At 40.7% G+C, this 20,606-nt stretch overlaps 1 protein-coding gene across 2 annotated transcripts in view; it reads left to right on the top strand.

The window, feature by feature from the left end:
* Positions 1-5,502: 5,502 nt before the first annotated feature.
* The window catches only part of DMXL1 (Dmx like 1), a 159,502-nt gene continuing 144,398 nt past the window's right edge, over positions 5,503-20,606 (top strand). For both annotated transcript variants that reach the window (XM_075541421.1, XM_075541420.1), the window contains exon 1: positions 5,503-5,994. In XM_075541421.1, the coding sequence (XP_075397536.1) occupies positions 5,908-5,994 (87 nt within the window). In that variant the 5' untranslated portion in view covers positions 5,503-5,907. The remainder of the gene's footprint in view (positions 5,995-20,606) is intronic.

The raw sequence follows: 20,606 nt of genomic DNA on the forward strand, positions 1-20,606 counted from the left end.
CAGCAAAATGTGGTGAAGAAAACAGATGGTGCTCGGCTACCAATTGGAATAGTGTCTGGGGTCTTAAAGGCATGCCTTCAAACAAGCAGCATCGAAGTGAGACATTAATTAAGAGCACATGGAAGAAGCACACCAGACTGTGTGATCAAACAATAACAATAACAAAATCCTGGTATGATGAAGGGAAAAGCCTCAGAACTTAAATTGTGAACCCCAATTTGTGAAAGGCTATGGAGGACAGTGGGAGACAGAGTACCTGATCAGATTAAACCTTTGGCAGATCCCCTCTGGTCACAGTTGAGGGGCAAGATCAGCATTACTTACTATCAGTCAGATTATTGTAAACATGATTATGGGGGATGGAACTACTGTATAATATAACACCTACTCAGATAACCTCCCTCTGAACCCAACCTGAATTTGCTCCAGGTTTAAATCTTTTAGTCTGTTCTACGACAGAAATTTCCTCTCTTGTTTTAATATTGCTGGTGGTCTTTTCTTTCTTAATCTTTATTTTAATTTTATCTTTATTTTATTGTCTTCTTTCCATTTTTTTGGTTCTTTTTCTAGTTCATGAAGCATAGAAGAAATGGATGCATAGACACATAACTGATGTAATGGTTTAATGGGGAAGTGGGTTGGGAGGGAGAGAGTAATTGGGGAGCAAATAATGTAGGAGGAAGAGGGATCACTAGAATTGAGTGTGATGATGTATATACAACTCTATTTTAAGTGACTTAACTGTGTAAGTGAATAATATGTGTTTTATCAATAAATCTATTTTTAAATGTGTTACCTCTAGGTTTCCACACGAGTTTATTCTAAAAAAAAAGTAGTTTAAACATATCTCTGTGATTAGTAGATGACTACAGACAAGTTCTCTCAATAAAACATCATAGTTTTGTTTTTTTTTAGAATTCTTCCAGGGGAAAAAAGGTCCAATAAAAAAGTGGCTTCCAAGGAGATGTGCAGAATCAATTAAATTCAAGGCAGAGCGATCAGCTCAGCAGGTTAAGGTGATTGCTTTTGGAATTCCAAAGGGGTAATATTTAATAGGTCTTCTCAAAGGGCACAAGCCTTTACTATGAAGTTTTAAGAAAATTAAAAAAAACTTCATTGTGTGGGGGGGAAATAAATAAAAATAAGGACTTGACAATGCACTTACCCATTCTTTAAAGGTAGCAAGGATTTTTCTATAAAAATTTCAGTAGGACACCTTATCCCTTCCACTCTGAAGCCCTGATCCTGTCTTTTGAGATTTGTTTTTGTTCCCCGAGGAAGAAGGGGAAGAAAGGGGGAACCCATTGCAATGATGGACATAACTCCTCACCCCACCCCCAGAGGGATGAACAATAGAAATGTGAGTGAAGGGAGACAGCAGTTGGTTTAAGATATGAAAATAAAAATAAATTTCAACTTATTAAGGGGTCACAGGTGAGGGAGGATGAAGGAGGGAGGGAAAAAGAGGAGCTGATACCATGGGCTCAAGTGGAAAGAAAAAGCTTTCAAAATGATGATGGCAACATATGTACTTGATGCAATTAATGTATGGATTGTCATAAGCTGTTAAGAGTCCCCAATAAAATGATTTATTAAAAGAGAGAGAGAAAATGACCAGTTCATTACAAATAACGATTAAAGTCACCAGTTATCTTAGATTTTTGTGTTAGGAGATGGACTAAGGGTCTTTGGGTAAAAGGAGGTGAAAACCCAGGAAGTGGAGGGGAAGTAGGTGAAGCTGCCTTCCAGATCTGCAAGAGACCACAGGATTAGGAGGGGGAGGGAAAGAGAAGCAAGACTGGTACAATTTACTTTCAGCTGCCCCCTCTCCTTGCTTTACTCATCTGCTTGGTGGCACAATGTAAGTGCTTGGTTGCCAATTGAAAGGGTGGTGGCTCTAACCCACATTCTGTTTCACAAGGAGAAAGATGATTCAGTCTGTTCCCATAAAAATTTACAACATTGGAAACCTTATAGGGCAGTTCTATCTCATCCTATATGACTGTTATGTAGCCAAATCAGCTTGATGGCAATGAATTTGTTTGGTTTTGCTTTAATGTAAGAACTGATGGACTGCATTTGAGATCAATCAGAGTCTTATTAATGGAAGTTGAGTACATTTGGGAGATCTATGAGGAGCTACAACATGAAAATGAGATTTTCTATGCCCACCCCTCTGGGGATAGTTATTTTGGGGGAATATTTTACATGTATGTAAGTCAGGCCATATCTGCATTCATCCTTGCAACCAACAGTTAATGAATATGTGCTCTGTGCTTTGACAAATTTTTGGAAAACAGAAGTTCAAAAGGTGCATTAAAAGATGCTAATGTTAAGTGGAGAGCAAATGCTTCGAAAATGATAAGGGAAGGGAATGTACAGATGTGCTTTATCCAATTGATGCTTGTATATGTATGAATTGTGATAAGAGTTGTATGAGCCCCTAATAAAATATAAAAAAAGAAGAGAGAAAAAAAGAAAATGATTAGGGCAAAGAATGTACGGATGTGCTTTATACAATTGATGTATGTATATGTATGGATTGTGATAAGAGTTGTATGAGCCCCTAATAAAATGTTTTAAAAAAAGATGCTAATGTGTTCTAATAATCTGCCATTCTGTGATGCTCACCTTCCTGATAAAATCACTGAAGACAAAATGGGTGAATAAGCAAACGTGGTGAAGAAAGTTGAGGATTCCCGGCTATCAGAAGATATAGTGTCTGGGGTCATAAAGGCTTGAAGATAAACAAGGGACCATCTTGTTGAGAAGCAACAAACACCACATGGAAGAAACACACCAGCCTGTGTGATCTTGCTTGGATCAGGCATCACGCATCAAAGACCCAGAACAAATAATCATATCAGTATGAATGAGGTGTCGGGTGGGGTGGAGGTGGCAGCACAGTGTAGAGACCCACAGTCCATCTGTAGTTAATTGGACATCCCCTTACAGAAGGGTCACAAGGAAGAGACAAGCCAGTCAGGGTGCAGTATAGCACTCAAGATGAAACGCAACATTTCTCTAGTTCTGTAATGCTTCCTCCACCCACCCACCCCCACCCCACTATCATGACACCAATTCTACCTTACAAATCCGGCTAAACCAGAGTATGTGCACTGGAACAGACAAGAGCTTGAAACACAGGGAATCCAGGACAGAAAAACCCTCAGGACCAATAGTGAGAGTAGTGCTACCAGGAGTGTAAAGGGAATGTGGGGGGCGAGGAAGCAATGGGGGAACTGATCACAATGATTGATCAGGGGGATGGACAACAGAAAAGTGGGTGAAGGGAGACAGCAGTCGGTGTAAGATATAAAAAATGATAATCAAGGGTTCATGAAGGAGGGGGGAGGGGGAAATGTGCTGATATCAAGGGCTCAAGTAGAAAGAAAATATTTTGAAAATGATGATGGCAACAAATGTACAAATGTGCTTGACACAATGGATGGATGTATAGTATGGATTGTGATGAACTGTAAGAGTTCCCAAGTAAAATACTTTTTAAAAGATGCTTGTGTAATTACTTATATGGTGTTTTTCTAATTAAACTAAATAATCATATAATACAATAATAATGCACCCCCCAAAAAGTATTTCAAAACTGAGTGCCTTTGGGCAGGAGGCTGGCTTACAATATGAGGTGCCCTTTCTGTCTTTACCAGAACTGAAGCTTTGTAATGCCTGCCTGAGCAGGGCAGAGGTCAAGGGGTTCTCATGGCTAAGATGCTAAGGGAGCAGCTGAGCAAGAGGTTCTAGGGATAAAAGCACTGTTTCCTTAATGATTTTTTTATCTTGACTTGTAATCTGTTAACTTCACTAATAAACCCCACAAATTAGAGTATCATCTATGAGTTCTGTGTAGCCATTGCAATGAATTATTGAACTCACATAGCATAGTGCTATGGAAGAAATGGTTGGTGTCAGAATATGATAAAGAAGGATGGAGGTTGGAGGCATGCCTGACTTTTGCCTCAGAGGAATCATCCTTGGTTAGATGTGGAGTTAGATTTTTCTTTCCTCTCATGTAGTCGGAGCCAGGTCAGATGTGGTTCCCATGACGTTTTCTCCTTCCTCTTAATAGATCTGTTTGTTTGACTTGGTAAAATCGAGGGGAATCAAAAAAGAAGGCCCTGGACAAGATAGATTGACCCAGTGGCTGCAAACAGTTCCATCATAAGAGCAACTGTGAGAAGTCGTGGGCCTGGGTGGTGTTTAGTGCTGTGGTACCTACTGTCACTATAAGTTGGAACCAACTTGAAAGGCCCACAGCCATAACCATAATAATTGTTTGGCTGCAACTGAGCCCTTGCAGTGAGTTTAGGGATAACTTTTACTCCCCCAAAACTATTAATAGCCTATTATTGATTGAGAGCCTCACAGATAACATACATAGTTGATTAGCACATAATATGTACACTATATGTATTATATACTGCTTCTTCATAAAACTGTATTTTCTTATGAGATGAAAGGTTAGTTTTCAAGAAGTACAAGTTTTCATGCCTTTTCTCTGGTTCTTATAAGTATTTCCAGCATCTCCAGTGGCATTTTGTATGGACTCCAAGCCGCTGTTCAATGTTTGTGATCCTGCACTACATATCATTTAAAATTGCATGAAAACTATGAAAGATCACTTTCTATTGCAATATGCAACATACTGGAATGACGAACTGCACATGTTGATGGCGCCCTGCTTTGGGGTTCCCAGAGGGTGAGACAATAAATTTGTGGTAATTCTCCACTTGTGGTAATTCTGCTATAGTAGCTCTAGGTAACTAAACCAGTAGGTTTATCAATGATAAGTTACAAAATTGTGTCAAAATGACAGTGTTAAATCTCAGTTTAGTAACTTTAACACTAAGCGTTTTGGAATTCTTACGCATTTTTCCAACATAAATGCTCTACACAGAATTGATGCAGTACTGTTATTACCAGCTATTCTAAATGTATAAGATAATTTTGTTTAAAATGTTTCATTTTAGTACTTATTATCTCGTTCAGCAAATTGGAAATGCGTGTATTGCTGGTACAGTAACTAACCTCCAGAGTCACTTTACTGACGAGGGGACGAAGGGAGTGGTGCATCCTGGGATTTGTAGTTTCCAGCAGTACAAGGACTCCCGTACTAAAGCGCCTTTCCTATTGAAATTTCAAGCCCAACTGTTAAATTAAAGCATAACTTGATAATTCTCTCCTCACTCTCCACTTGTGTGTACCTTTTTGAGCTCATTATATTCAACATTCAGACGAACTCCGTACTCGCTCAAAAACTTCAAAGGGATTGGTCGCCTTCCATAGTGGGCGGAATGCTTGGTAGACCGGTGCTCGGGATTGGCCAGCCTTGTCCAGACAAGTAGTTTTTTTTATCCACTTAGAAATATGTCTACTTTGGGTTAAAAAAAAAAAAAAATCCTTCACCGCAGCTATCTCGCGAGATTTCAGCCCGAGAGGCCCCGGTCCGCGTAGCGAGCTTCTGAGGCCGGTGGGGGTGGCGGGCCCCGGAGCCCGGACGAGAGCGGCCAGCTGCCGCGGGGAGAGCGCGCGCTGCTCGCGCCATTTCATCCCGTCAGCGCCGGCTGCCCGGGCCCGAGGCAGGGTGGGGACTGCGTGGCTCTCCCGGCCGGCGGATCGGCCCGACCCTCACCTGGGCCCACGCGCGCAGTGACAGGTGCGCGGAAAGCGGCGCCCCGCCCGCCCGCCGGCCGGCCCGCCCCCTGCGGGCCTCGCCCTCCTGGGCTCGGGATGTCCTGGGGCCCCAGCTGAGCGGCCCCGGCTTCCTGCGCTCGTCGCCGCCGCGGCCGCAGCCCCAGAGTGGCCGCCGCCCCTGAAAGGCGCCGAGGGACGCGACCGCTGCCCTCGGGCATGAGCCGGACGCCGCGTCCGCTGCGGGACTGAGGCGGCGCCATGAACCTGCACCAGGTGCTCACCGGGGCCGTGAACCCCGGCGACCACTGCTTCTCGGTGGGCAGCGTTGGCGACCAGCGCTTCACGGTGAGTGAGGGTGACGGAGGGGCAGGCAGGCTCCGGTCCTGTCGCTCGCGGCCCGTCCCGGAAAGGGCGGCTGGAGGCGAGAGCGCCCCGCCGCGCGCACGGCGTCCCCAGCCCCGCCGCGGGGGCCTCCGCCGCGGGCCGCCGGCCCGGGCCTCGGAGAGCGGAGCCGGCAACCAGGCTTCAGCATCGAGGTGCCCGAGGGGCTCGAAGCCCCGAGGTCCACAGAGGATCGTCTGTCTTTTTAACGTGCACTTATCCGTGTCCGTCTAGCTTTCGCGGGGTGCGGGAGTTTGCCAACGTCGTCGACACTGAAGCTTCGTTGAGAAATGTGTCGGGGACCCAGCATTCCCCCCGCTTCATACGCTCAACTTGTCAAGCTTAGAAAGAGTTGGGTTCGTTTCATATTTAGCTCTAACTTCGTATCAAGCACTGTAGTTAAAAAGTGTGGGTGTCTTTTAAAAAGCACGATTTGTTTGTCACGAGCAGTTCTCAAAAACTCACCGCCACCGAGTCAATTCTGACTCAGCGCAGAGTAAACATATAAAAACAGGACCTTTCGTTTTTCAAGTTCACGGAAGAATACCTTTTAAGAGAACAAGTATTAATTTTCATAAAAAACTCACTGCTATCATTCTTTGAATTCCATATGTAAATAGTCTAGTGGCCTAAGGACACTTGCATTTATCATGCTCAAATAGATTACTAAAAGTGGCATTAGGCTTTTTCAGAATCGGTCTTATATGCTATGGCGTGGTAATTCCAGTTTAAATTTTCATGAAAGTGATAGTGGTTTTCCCAGAGAGTGTGAGGAAAAGGACCCTAAATGTCTGGCTAGGGATATTTTCTGACACAATTATCCATTTTATAATAATTTCAAACTCTACATAAGCCAGTTGCATAATGATCGTAATGATGGTTTATTATACAGCTTCTGTAGACATTTTCGATTGTGATTAAAAGGTAAGTCTAATAAGCAAGTGGAAAAAAGTAAACAACTTAACAGATAGCCCAAGTTTAGAAATTATAAATTTCTGATAGTACTTGCCTTTTGATCTTTTTGAGGCTTTCTATTTCTGTAAAGAGTTACAGTCTTGGAAACCCACAAGGCCAGTTGTGCCATAGTGTTAGTATGAGTCAGTGAGTCTGCTTTGGTTTTGGTCTTCTCAGTCAGAATAAATAAACCAATTCCAGCGCATAGTAATAGGACAGAGGAGAACAGCCCCATAGGGTTTGCAGTGCTATACATCTTTTAAAAAGCAGGCTGCCATCATCCTTCTACTTCCTTTGGAAAGTTCTCCTGGTGCTTTACACTTCAGATAGCAGTCTAGTTCTAGTGTTTACTCTGCCTCTAGGGCTCCTAGAATTAATCATACCCACTATGCTTGGTGGCTTAATGAATTACTCTTTGACTGCTAAGCAAAAGGTCAGCAGTTCAAACCCACCCATGGCTCTGAGGAAGAAAGATGAGACTTTCAGCTCCCTTTAACATTTACCGCCTTGGAAACCCAAAGGGGAAGTTTTTTACTACCCTTAGACTTTACAATATAGAGGCTCTGTATGTGAACTTGATGGCAGAGAGTTTGCCATCAAAGGGCATGGTGCTTAGGACACAGTTCTACTCTGACCTGTAGGGGTGCCATGAATCAGAGTCCACTTGATGGTAATGGACTTGGTTTTTGTGGTTGCCATTGAGTTGATTCCCACACATATTGACCCTAGGTGCAGGGAGACAACCTCATCTTCCTCTAGCAGAGCTGCTGTCTGGTTTGAACCACTGATCTTGGATTAACAGTTCAACACCTAAACTACAGCTCAACTCCATTTAATACCTGAATTATACTTATAGATCTGTGCAGCCAAATGCTTAAACATTGTTCCACAAGGGTTCCTTAGATGGTTTGTGAAGACTGAAAAAACAATCTCCTTAGGTTTCAGTTTTACTTGTAGCAGGAACATGAAATCTTAGCCCTCTTGGAGAAATCTGTTATTCCTCCTGGTACTTTATGCTTTCTCTTAAGTCCTGTGTTTGCAGTACTTTTACTTGTTTGCAAAAAACTTACTAGTGGGGATTAAATTATTTTGACTTGACTTTTTTCAGTAAAGGGAGGAGCCCTGGTGGCATAGTGAGAAGCTCATTGGGCTGCTTACCTCCAGGTCAGCAGTTCAAAACCACCAGCTGCTCAGCAGGGGAAAGATGAGGCTTTCTATTCCTGCAAAGAGTTACAGTCTTGGAAACATACAGGGGCAGTTCTGCCGTGCCCTATAGGGTGACTGTGATTCACCATTGACTTGATGGCAGTGAGTTTTTGTTTTTTAGTGAAAGCTCCTAGCAGGCAGAAATCAGATCTCTTACACATACTTTCAAGTCACTGTATTTGTGTTTCATTATATCATTAAGCAGTTTTGTCTGGCTTCCTTGACTTTTATTGTTAGTGTCCACTCCCTGGATGGCAACTAACAACAGCGCAAAGGAACAGTGAGTGACTGGAGGCAGGGGAACAACTCACAGATTCTTTACCTGGATTTGTCTTCTGGGTTAGCCGAGTATAGGTGTACAACAGAGCTTCAAAATGTTCATGAACAGATGGAATGAAAAGATAATGGATCCCCACCCCCACCCAATAAGGTCCCCTTTATATGCAGGGCATGTTCTTTTATACTCTTAATTGTTTGTGTGTGTAAAGTAAAGCTACAAATAATACCTGCCACATAGGGCTAAACTCTAAATTTTTTGTGATCTACTTCTAAAAAGCCAACTATTGAAAACCCAAAAGAGCACAGTTCTCTGACACCGAAGTGGCATGCGGTGAGTCAGAGAGGGCATGACAGCAGCTGATTAAGTTCATTGCTTAATTGATTCACAGACATACCATATCAACCAGCAGTCCTACAACAGTGCTCAGTGCACTATAATGGAAATTCAAGTCCACTGGTTGGGGTACATGTCTGACTCAGAGAAGGAAATTTCACGTCTGTTGGTGGGTAAACCAGGAGGGGCAATGTGCCATTAGGAAAAATGTTTAATATTCTTTATATAGACCCCCCAATAGGAGGAATATGCCCCATAATTATGTTCCTATGTTTCTCAACAGGAGAAAGATGCTGCTTTCTATCCTTTAAAGAACTACAGTCTCGGAAACTCAAGCGGGCACTTCTACTCAGTCCTCCAGGGCTGCGATGAGTTGGCAACAACTTTATGACAAGTTACTTAGGTTTACAGGAGAGAAGAAAACATGTTGCGTACCTAACTTGAGGCTCCGTTAGAATTAGACACCTCAGTGTTCTCAGCCAGGAGCACCTAGATTAGAATCCATAACACAGACAACTGGTCTTTGGATGTTGACAGAGAAATGGAAGCTGAATAAACATTCTCTTTCCCCAACTTTCTTTAATATTAAGCATCCTTTAGTTCAATTTTTGGCTTTATTCATTTGGGGTAAAACTTTATTAGTGACTGTGTGATTGCTACATTAGGTTGGAGGATGGAAAGAACTGAAAATAAATAGTTTTAGTGTGGGTCATTATGAATGAGAAGAATATGTAGGGGGAAAGTCTTACACTATTTTCATTTGAGAAATCTTTGTGCTGCCCATCATGTGGCCTTCACTGCCACTGAGTCGATGCCTACTCTTACCAACCCTATCGGACAGGGTAGGACTGCGTCTGTGAATTTCTGAGATGCTTAACTGCTTATGGGAATAGGAAGCTTCCATCTTTGTCCTGAGGAGCTACATGGTTTTGAACTGCTGACTTTATGGTTAGCAACCTAACTCAAAACCACTATGCCACCAGGACTCTTCTTTCTTCTTCTTTTTTTTTAAATGATTTTATTGGGGGCTCATACAACTCTTATAATCCATCCATCCATTCATGTGTAAAACACATTTGTACATTTGTTGCCATAATCATTCTCAAAACATTTTCTTTCTACTTGAGCCCTTAGTATCGGCTTATTTTTCTCCTCCCTCCCCCACCCTTCCTCCTTCAGGAACCCTTGATAATTTATAAATTATTATTTTCTCATGTCTTACACTTCACCCACTTTTCTGTTGTCTGACCCCCAGGGAGGGGCTTATATATAGATCCTTGTAATCAGTCCCCCTTTCTACCCCACCTTCCCTCAACCCTCCCAGTATCACCACTCTCTCATCACTGGTCCGGAGGGGTTCAACTATCCTGGATTCCCTGTGTTTCCAGTTCCTATCTGTACCAGTGTACATCCTTTGGTCCAGCTGGATTTGTAAGGTAGAATTGGGATCATGATGGGAAACATTTAAGAACTAGAGGAAAGTTGTATGTTTCATCATTGCTACACTGCACCCTGACTGGCTCATCTTCTCTCCGTGACCCCTCCATAAGGGGATGTCCAGTTGCCTACAGATGGGCTTTGGGTCCCCACTCTGCACTCCCTGCTCATTCTCAATGATAACGATTTTTTGTTCTTTGATGCCTGATGCCTCATCCCATTGACGCCTCATGATCACACAGGCTGGTGTGCTTCTTCCATGTGGGCTTTGTTGCTTCTCAGCTAGATGGCCGTTTGTTTATCTTTAAGCCTTTAAGACCCCAGATGCTGTGTCTTTTGATAGCCAGGCACTATCAGCTTTCTTCACCACCTTTGCTTATGCACCCATTTTTCTTCAGCGATCGTGTCAGGAAGGTGAGTATCATGGAATGCCAGTTTAATAGAACAAAGTGTTCTTGCATTGAGGGAGTACTTGAGTAGAGGCCCAGTGTCCATCTGCTACCTTAATACTAAACCTATAAATATCTGCACATAGATCTATTTTCCCATCATCATATATAAATATATTTACATATGTATATCCCTGTACTTAGAGCTCTATAAATACCCTTTGCCTCTTAGTTCTTTCCTCTGTTTCCTTTTACTTTCCTCTTGGCCACCAGGACTCCTTATAGTGTGATTTTGAGTACTAAAATGGACTTGTAGAAAAACTTGGTCTGTTTTTAAATATGCACTATGTTTTAAATACTTTTGAAGTACCTTTAAGATTATTGAAGTAATACTGGTTCTCAGTTTCTTGTTTTTTTCAAAAAGAATAAATATTAATTAAAACATACCAAACCTGTCATTTAACCAGGAAATATATCAGAAAGACATTCTTTCTTATTTACCAGTTATAGTTGGTTAAAATAAAAGGTCAATGAAAAAAGAAAACCTAAATGTCTTGTAGAAATCAAAGAGATTTCAAATTAGAATACTAACAACCTTTCATAGCTTTTGATATTTGAGAAGATCCTTTGCCAAAAATAAAAAATTATGTTTGATTAGATGCTTTCTATCAGCACAAGTAAATTCAGTTGTTCTTCCTGTGTGTATTTAGTTTGAAAGTTAATAAACCTAATGTTGCAAGTGCTGAAGAAACCAAAACCGAACTCACCACTATTGAGTCATAGTAACCTTATAGGACAACTCCCCCTGAGAGTTTCCCAAACAAGATCTTTCCAGCAGGAGAAAGTCTCCTTTTTCTCCCACAGAGTAGCTAGCAGTGGTTCTCAATCTGTGGGTCCTGACCCCTTTGGAGGTCCAATGACCCTTTCACAGGGGTCACCCGATTCATAACAGTAGTAAAACTACAGTTATGAAGTAGCAACAAAAATAAATTTATGGTTGGAGGGGTCACCGCAACATGAAGAACTGTTTTAAAGGGTCGCAGCATTAGGAAGGTTGAGAACCACTGAGCTAGTACCACTTAGGGCCCTTGTGTGTGCTGGATAGAAGGATGTTAATTTGTCAGTTGCATTTTCATTGATTAGTAGTGGATTATTTTGATTACTGATTTTATTGAGAGACATAGCTGGCTTACTAACTGTACTGTAACATACCAGGGGCTTCTAAAAGTTCGTGGAAACATGGAATGAGAAGATAAGGGAATTTTTTCCATGATCCCTCCCCCCTCAACATCTTAATTTTGAAGAGCAAGGAATGTGACAATTTAGCTGAGAAGTCATCCATTGCTATTCCTATTGTTTTAATTACCTTTACATTATAACAAGGGCAATTTGAACTGTTTTGTGAATAATTGTAGAAAAATCGCTAAAATTAGTTTTAGATTTTCATTTAGTGGCATTCTATATTGTATTTTACATTTCTACTTAACAGTGGGCAGTTTATATTTAAGAAACTAGTTGAAAAAAATTTTATTAAAAAGAAATTTTATTTAAAATGAGTAGCCTTATTATTTTTTTACAATCATACATAAATGAGTTTATTCTAAGCAAAACATTTTTATTTCAAATGAGGAACTGATACCAAGAGCTCAAGTAGAAAGCAATTGTTTTGAGAATGATGATGGAACAAATGTACAAATGTGCTTGACACAGTGGATGTATGTATGGATTATGATAAGAGTTGTCCAAGCCCCCAATACAATGATTTAAAAAATACATACTGTTATTTCAACAGTTTATTGGTATATAATTCACAAGCCATACAGTTCAATAATTCAGTCATATCAAGAAGTGTTTAGACTATTTTCTTAATTCTTGAACTCATTATTAGTTCCCCTTTTCTCCCAACCTCCTCTGCTATGTACCCAAAAAACATTAGTTCAGTTACTGTCTCTATAGACTTAACTATCTTAGATTTCATATTAAGAAAAACATTTTAAAAAAATGACAAAAAAACTATCAACAATAACAAGGTAAAAAGAGGAAAAAAGCCTCAGTAGAAATTAGTAAATATTGAAAACTATAACAAATTTAAAACGGGCCAAAGGGAATCAAAATATCTATTTAAATTTTGCATCTCTCAACTATTGTCAGAAGAGATTCACCAGAGGCTTAATCCATGTGTGGATCCTACAAATGGATTTTGGGTTTCCACTGTCATCCATAGCCCTTTGCCTACTAGGTGTTCACGATTTAAGCTCTGCTATCATTCCCTTCCTCTGATTAGGATTTTATTACAATTCTTTGATCACACAGGCTGATTTACTTCTCCCATGTGGACTAAATTGGTGGCTCATTTAGATGGCGTGTTTGAAGACAAACCTTCAACACCCCAGATACTACTCTTCCTGATAGCTGGGTGCCATCTAGTTTGTTTACCACACTTCGCTATAGCACCCGTATCTGCAGTGATTTCTTCATGAGGGCGAGCACCCTGGAGGACCATGCCCTAAGAAGTAATTGTCATTTGGGGCCTAGAATTAAGTGTAAACATCAAATCCATTAATATATTTATGGTTTATATATATATATCTCTGGTTCACCTAAGAGACATCATTGTCATTTTACTTTAAAGAACATTATTAATCATCCCCATGGGTCATAGGGTAATTCTGTTGATGTCGCATTAATTTAGCCAATGGTATAGAATTTAAAACACTGTTGAGAAAAGGAAATTATACCAGTTTTGGCCAGCTATTAACCACAATACATGAAGTATAGACTTGTGCCAAGTAAACGCAAGTGATTGGGCACTGTTTACACAATAATGGAGGTTGGTGATAGGGCAAAGTTTTCAACAATATTCCTTCACAGAGGCAGGGCCACAATTACCAGATCAATATATGCCATAATGAAGCAAAGAGGGCACATTAAAATTCTATTTGGTAGTTGCAGGCCACCATTCCTTGTGTTACCCTCAAGATTGCAGCCCAGTGAATAAGCAGTACACCACCAGGGCACCTTGTTTCTTGTTCTATGTCATTGTATTCAGTTGTACATATATGCAGTGTTTTAGAGGGGCCCTGGTGACACAGTGGTTGAGCACTTGGCTGTTCGTCAAAAGGTTGGTGATTCTAACCCACCAGATACTTTGCGAGAGAAACGTGGCAGTCAGCTTCTATAAAAATGACAACTTTGAAAACATGATTGCTCCTTTAGGACTATGTGAGATAAAGTAAACTCTATAGCAGTTTAGTTTAATTTGGGTTTTTACAACAGTGCTGCCGGAGGGGTCATTTGAAAAGGAAAATAAGTTACTATTGTGTTGCTTAAAATGCTTCAATATGTTGCATTGTTCTTAGGATAAACAGTGAATCTTCCCCAGGCATTTTAGGGTATTTTTGTATCTCTTACCACTTTTCCTCCTTCCAATTATTAGCTGCTTATTAACCTACTGCCATATCTGATCTTTTACCATTCATAGATTAGGAAATGCTTTCTTTGCCTTTACTTGAGCACCATGATCTGAAGGGTGTGTGTGTAAGTAGAGAGAATTAATTTCTTTATTTCTGTAAATATATCATTTGCCTGTTAAGTATTTTTCATCTGTTTAGTGAAAGCAGTCATGTCATTTGTGTTGTACAAGTCACCAATATCCATTGCCAAGTTTCCCTCATCATAAGTAAAACAGTGATTTCCCCTTTCCTCCCATACTAGTAACCACTATCAAACTCTGAGTTTTACATATTTACCTATTCCAGCTATTTCATATGAGGTGCAACAACATTTATTTTTTTGAGATTGATTGATTTCACTCAACATGGCATTTTTAAGGATTAACAGTGTTTAGGACTTCATATCTCTTTCTGGCAGTATGGTGATCCATTTTATGTATACACTGTTGCTAATTTGTTGATGAATACCTTTTGACTACAGTCAGTAGTGGTACTATAAATATTGGGGTATGTGTGTCTATTTGTTCCACTGGTTTTGAGTCTCTTGGGTATATAATAATGGAATTGCTGACTTATGGTAGCTTTGTGTTTTCCATAACTTTTGAGAAACCTCCACATTGTTTTCCACAGTGACTGTACCATTTTGCATTCCCTCAGCAGTGCATGATGGTACTAATTTTCTTACCAACATTAACTTTTATGTTTTTCATTGTGGTAAAATACGAACAACAAAATTTGGTACCATCTTAGCCATTTAAAAAAAATCATTTTATTGGTTGTTCATACAACTCATCACCATCCATCCATCCATCCATCCATTGTGTGAAGCACATTTGTACACTTGTTGCCACCATCATTCTCAAAACATTTTCTTTGTACTTGAGCCCTTGGTATCAGCTTTTCATTTTGCTCCCTCCCTCCCCCACTCTCACTCCCTCATGAACCCTTGATAATTTATAAATTTTTTTTTCATGTCTTACACTGGCCAATGTCTGCCTTAACCCACTTTTCTGTTTTCCGTCCCCCAGGGAGGGGGTTATATATAGATCATTGTGATTGGTTCCCCCTTTCCCTTGCCCTACTGGTATGCTTACTCCCAATATTGGTCCTGAGGGGTTTATCTGCCCTGGATTCCCTGTGTTTCCCACTCCGATCTGTACCAGTGGACATCCTCTCGTCTAGCTGGATTTGTAAGGTAGAATTGGGCTCATGATAGTGGTGGGGTGGGGGGAGCATTAAAAGAACTAGAGGAAAGTTTTATGTTTCATCAGTGTTATACTGCACCCTGACTGGTTCATCTCCTCCCCGAGACCCTTCTGTAAGGGGATGTCCAGTTGCCTACAGATGGGCTTTGGGTCTCTACTTCTGAATCCCCCGTCATTCACAATGACATGATTTTGTGTTCTTTGATGCCTGATACCTGATTCTTTAGATACCTTAAGATCACACAGGCTGTTGTGCTTCTTCCTTGTGGGCTTTGTTGCTTCTCAACTAGATGGTCACTTGTTTACCTTCAAGCCTTTAAGACCCCAGATGCTATATCTTTGATAGCCGTGCACCATCAGCTCTGTTCACCACATTTGCTTATCCACCTGCTTTGTCTTCAGCGATCATGGAACAAAGGATTCTTGCATTAAAGGAGTACTTGAGTAGATGCCCAATGTCCATCTGCTACCTTAGTACTAAACCTATAAATGATTTATCCATTACCATATAAATATATTTACATATGTACATGCCTGTATTTAGACCTGTATAAATGCCCTTTGCCTCCTAGTTCTTTCCTCTATCCTTTTACTTTCCTCTTATCCCACTATCATGTTCAACCTTCATTGGGTTTCAGTAATACCTCTCGGTTACATTGCCCTTGATCAAGCCCTACCAGGCCTCCTACACCCTCACCACCATCAATTTTGGATTACTTGCTGTTCTCTTGTTCCTGGGTTTGTAAACACCCACTTCCTTTCCCCCTGCCCCCACCTTCCATGTCCCCCTGGAACCGTTGGGGAGTATTGTTTTCTCCTCCAGATTGTTTATCATGCCTGTCTTACATAGATAGACCTACAGAGATAATAATTTGCACAGTAAAAACAAGACAGCAAAACAAAGCAACAAAAGAAAGCAACAACAACAGCAAAACCCAACAAACCAAGACCAAAAAAAGAGAAGCCTATAAATAGTTCAAGGTCTGTGTGTTGACCTTTCGTAGTGTTTTCTGGTCAAGTCTGATGGGGTGCCAAGTCCTGGCCCCAAAATCTATTTTTGGTATTCTGGGGACTTACTTGCTCTGCTCCCCTTGCTGTTCTGTTGTACGCCCTTGGTCTTGTGCCTCTGTGCAATTCCTGTACTGTCTCCAGTGTTGTCCCCCGTAGCACTATGGGTCAGTGAGGGACATTGTGTCTTGTAGTGGGGCCGGCCCTATGTCTTCTCTGTACATTGCCTGCTCTGAGCAGGAATATGGTTCTCAGGGCTTGGTGGGCCAGGATGTGTTCTACTCTCTCTTCTTCCCCCATCATAACCATTTTTAAGCATATAATTTAGTGACGTTAATTTTATACCACCACACTCTACTTCTAGGACTTTTCATCTGAAACCAAATTTTGTGTATATTATGCAGTAGCTTCCCATTTCTCATTTTCCCTTCCTCACAGCCTCTCTTAACCTCTTTTATACTTTCTGTCTGTATGTTGTGCCTGTGCTAGATACCTGTATAGATGGAATCATACATTTTGCCCTTTTTTAATTGTATTTTACTTAACATAATGTTTAAAAGTTGATCCATGTAGTAACATATTTGTACTTTGTTTTATGGCTACATAATATTTTGTTGTATGGATAGAACATAGTTTGTCTGTTGGAGATTTGAGTTTTTCACTGTGAGTCCATTATCAAAAACGTTGCTAGGAATATTCACGTGCAAATTTTTGCATGGATATACATTTTCTTGGATATGTACTTAGGAGTAGAATTGCTGGCTCATAAGATAGTCATACTTGACTTTCTGAAGGATTGCTAAATGTTTTGTGCAATGTGTTGCAACAATTTACTTGATATGAGTCTTTTAGTCAAAGTCTTTGTAACTCTCACCAATGAACTAAACTGCAGGTTGAGTATTTTTCCGTTTTCCTGATAGTTCTGGGTAAGAGGTGGAGAAAGACCTAAAGAATTATGTGACTCCATTATGAGTGATTGTTCACAGGGTTAATTGTAATTATAAATATTTGGAACTCTAAAATGGAAATCGGTCACTATGGCCATTGTAATGATTTATAGAAATCAACAGAGAAGTAGAGAGTGCTATGGGTGGGACAGCTGGAAAAAAGATTGGAGGTTAGAGGCATGTCTGAACTCCACTTCATAAGAATCATGATGCTGAGTTTGATTCTCCTCCTTTATGGTTTTAGAAGGCAGATACTGCCTCTATGCCCTGTGTATGGGTATGTACATTCATTACATTCTTTTACATTTTTGTCAGTAATACATGAAGTTACCAGTTTCTCCATATCCTCTCCAACACTTGTTATTTTGTTTCAAGCTAGTGTAGTGGGTATTTAAGAGATGTCCCTTTGTGGTTTTGATTTGCATTTCCATAATGGTTAATGTTTTAAAATGCCCAAGACTAGTCCATTTCAACACACTCACAGTTAGGATATTGTTCTTTATGCAATCCATCATTAGGCCTTCAGCATCTGACAGTGTTTTATCTCCGCTCCTTCCACTGAAGTGAGCAACAGATTCTTTCTTCATAGAAATTTCAAGGGGCAGCTTGAAAAAATTATTATCATGAAATGTGCAGAGACCTAGAAAAACCAGAAGAGACGAAAACACTCAACATCTGAAATGGAAAGGAATTCAAGAAAAAATGGAAGCCTTGCATTGCAATGAAAGATTCTATGGGCAAAATATTGAATGATGCAGGAAGCATCAAAGGAAGATGGAAATAATACACAGAGTTCCTGTACCAAAAGGAACTGGCCAACATTCCACCATTTCAGGAGGCAACATATGAACAAGAGCCAGTGGTGCTGAGAAATTCAAGCTGCACTGAAAGCATTAGTCCAAAACACAAGGCTCCAGGAATTGATGGAATCTCAATGGAAATGATTCAAAATGCTGTTGAAGCACTGCAAGCACTTCTCTCTGCCATGAAATTGGGAAGACAGCTACTTGGGTACAAATATGGATCTCTTCCATTCAATTGTGAGTCATAGCCTGTAGAAATCTGCTTCTTCTAGTAGCAGGTCCTCTTCCAAACTAACGTTCTGTTATGGAGTCTATTACTTGTAGTGACTTGGATTATGCATTGAATTGCTAACCGCAGGATCAGCAGTTTGAAACCAGCAGCCGCTCCACTAAAGAAAAATGAAACATTCTACTGCTCTGAAAATTTAGTTTCAGAAAGCCTCGTGGGCAGTTCTCTCCTAAAGGTTGCTTAGTCCACACCTCTTAGTTGACTTAAGTTCTTTTTAGTTTTCTTGAAGTTCACTGAGTTACAGCGTAAAGGAGCAGGTCATATACATTGTACTTTGACTTTCTGTTTTAGTGTAACGTTTAGAAGGTCTACCCAATATCAATTGCTATTGTGCATATATTTTTCTTTCTGGAACTATAACTTGTGTATGTTCTCATGGGTATTTTATATTGGCAATTTGTTGACAAATTTATTATTTCTAGTCATGCTTCCTAGGTGTAGTATTCTAGCGAAAGCCTATAAAACGTTTTTAAGATTTTACAACAAAAGTCAAGGGAGATGGAGGAAAGAGCTAGGAGTCAAGTGCATTTATGGAGGTCTAGAAAAAGACATGTATATGCAAATATATATATGAGGATGGGGAAATAGATCTATGCGTCTATATTTATAGGTTTAGTATTAAGGTGGCGGAAGGACCTTGGGCCTCTACTCAAGCACTCCCTCAATGCATGAATACTTTCTTTTATTAAATTGGCACTCTATGAGGCTCACCCTCCCGACATAACTGCTGAAGCCAAAGTGGGTAAACAGTAAATGTGGTGAAGAAAGCTGATGGTGCCCGCTATCAAAAGAGATAGTGTCGAATGATTGGGGCAGGGAATGTATGGATGTGCTTTATACAATTGATGTATGTATATGTATGGATTGTGGTAAGAGTTGTATGAGTCCCTAATAAAATGTAAAAGAAGAAAAGAGAAAAAAATGATTAGGGCAAAGACTGTACAGATGTGCTTTATACAATTGATGTATGTATATGTATGAACTGTGAAAAGAATTGTATGAGCCCCAATAAATTGTTTAAAAAAAAAAAGAGATAGTGTCTGGGGTCTTAAAGGCTTGAAGATAAACAAGCGGCCATCTAGCTCAGAAGCAACAAAGCCCACATGGAAGAACACACCAGCCTGTGTGATCGCGTGGTCCTGAAGGATCAGTTATCAGGCATCAAAGAACAAAAAAATCATATCATTGGGTGCACACCTCCATGATACAATCGCCGAAGACAAACGGGTGCATAAGCAAATGTGGCGAAGAAAGCTGATGGTGTCCGGTTATCAAAAAAGATAGTGTCTGGGGTCTTAAAGGCTTGAAGGTGAACAAGCGGCCATCTAGCTCAGAAGCAATAAAGCCCATATGGAAGAAGCACACCAGCCTGTGCGATCACGAGGTGCCAAAGGGACCAGGTATAAGGCATCATGCAAAAAAAACCAAAAACGATATATATATATATATTTTTATGGTGTATGTATGTATATATATACCATAGTGAATGAAGGGGGAAGTGCAGAGTGGAGACCCAAGGCCCATTTGTCGGCCACTGGAGATCCCCTCATAGAGGGGTTTAGGAGAGGAGATGGGTCAGTCAGGGTGCGATGTAGCACTGATGAAGAACACAGCTTTCCCCCAGATCCTGGATGCTTCCTCCCTCCAACTACCATGATCCGAATTCTACCTTGCAGGACTGGATAGGGCAGAGGTTGTACACTGGTGCATATGGGAGCTGGAGGCACAGGGAATCCAGGGTGGACGATACCTTCAGGACCAGGGTGTGAGGGGCGATGCTGGGAGAGTGGAGGGTGAGTGGGTTGGAAAGGGGGAACTGATTACAAGGATCCACATGTGACCTCCTCCCTGGGAGATGGACAGCAGAGAAGGGGGATAAGGGAGACTCCGGATAGGGCAAGATATGACAAAATAACAATCTATAAATTATCAAGGGCTCATGAGGGAGGGAGTAGTGGGGAGGGAGGGGAAAAAAAAAGGACCTGATGCAAAGGGCTTAAGTGGAGAGCAAATGCTTTGAGAATGACTGGGGCAGGGAATGTGCGGATGTGCTTTATACAATTGATGTATGTATATGTATGGATTGTGGTAAGAGTTGTATGAGCCCCTAATAAAATATAAAAAAGAAAAAAGATTATAATTAATAATGATAGGCAGCTTTGCACAAAAAAATTTTAGAACAATAATCTTAAAAGTTTTAACGAGAGCATAAATACAATTTAAAATTAATTTTAATGCCATTAGATACTTAAAATATATGTATTTCTGAGTAC

Source organism: Tenrec ecaudatus, chromosome 2, assembly GCF_050624435.1.
Source record: "Tenrec ecaudatus isolate mTenEca1 chromosome 2, mTenEca1.hap1, whole genome shotgun sequence".
Classification (NCBI taxonomy): Eukaryota; Metazoa; Chordata; class Mammalia; order Afrosoricida; family Tenrecidae; genus Tenrec; species Tenrec ecaudatus.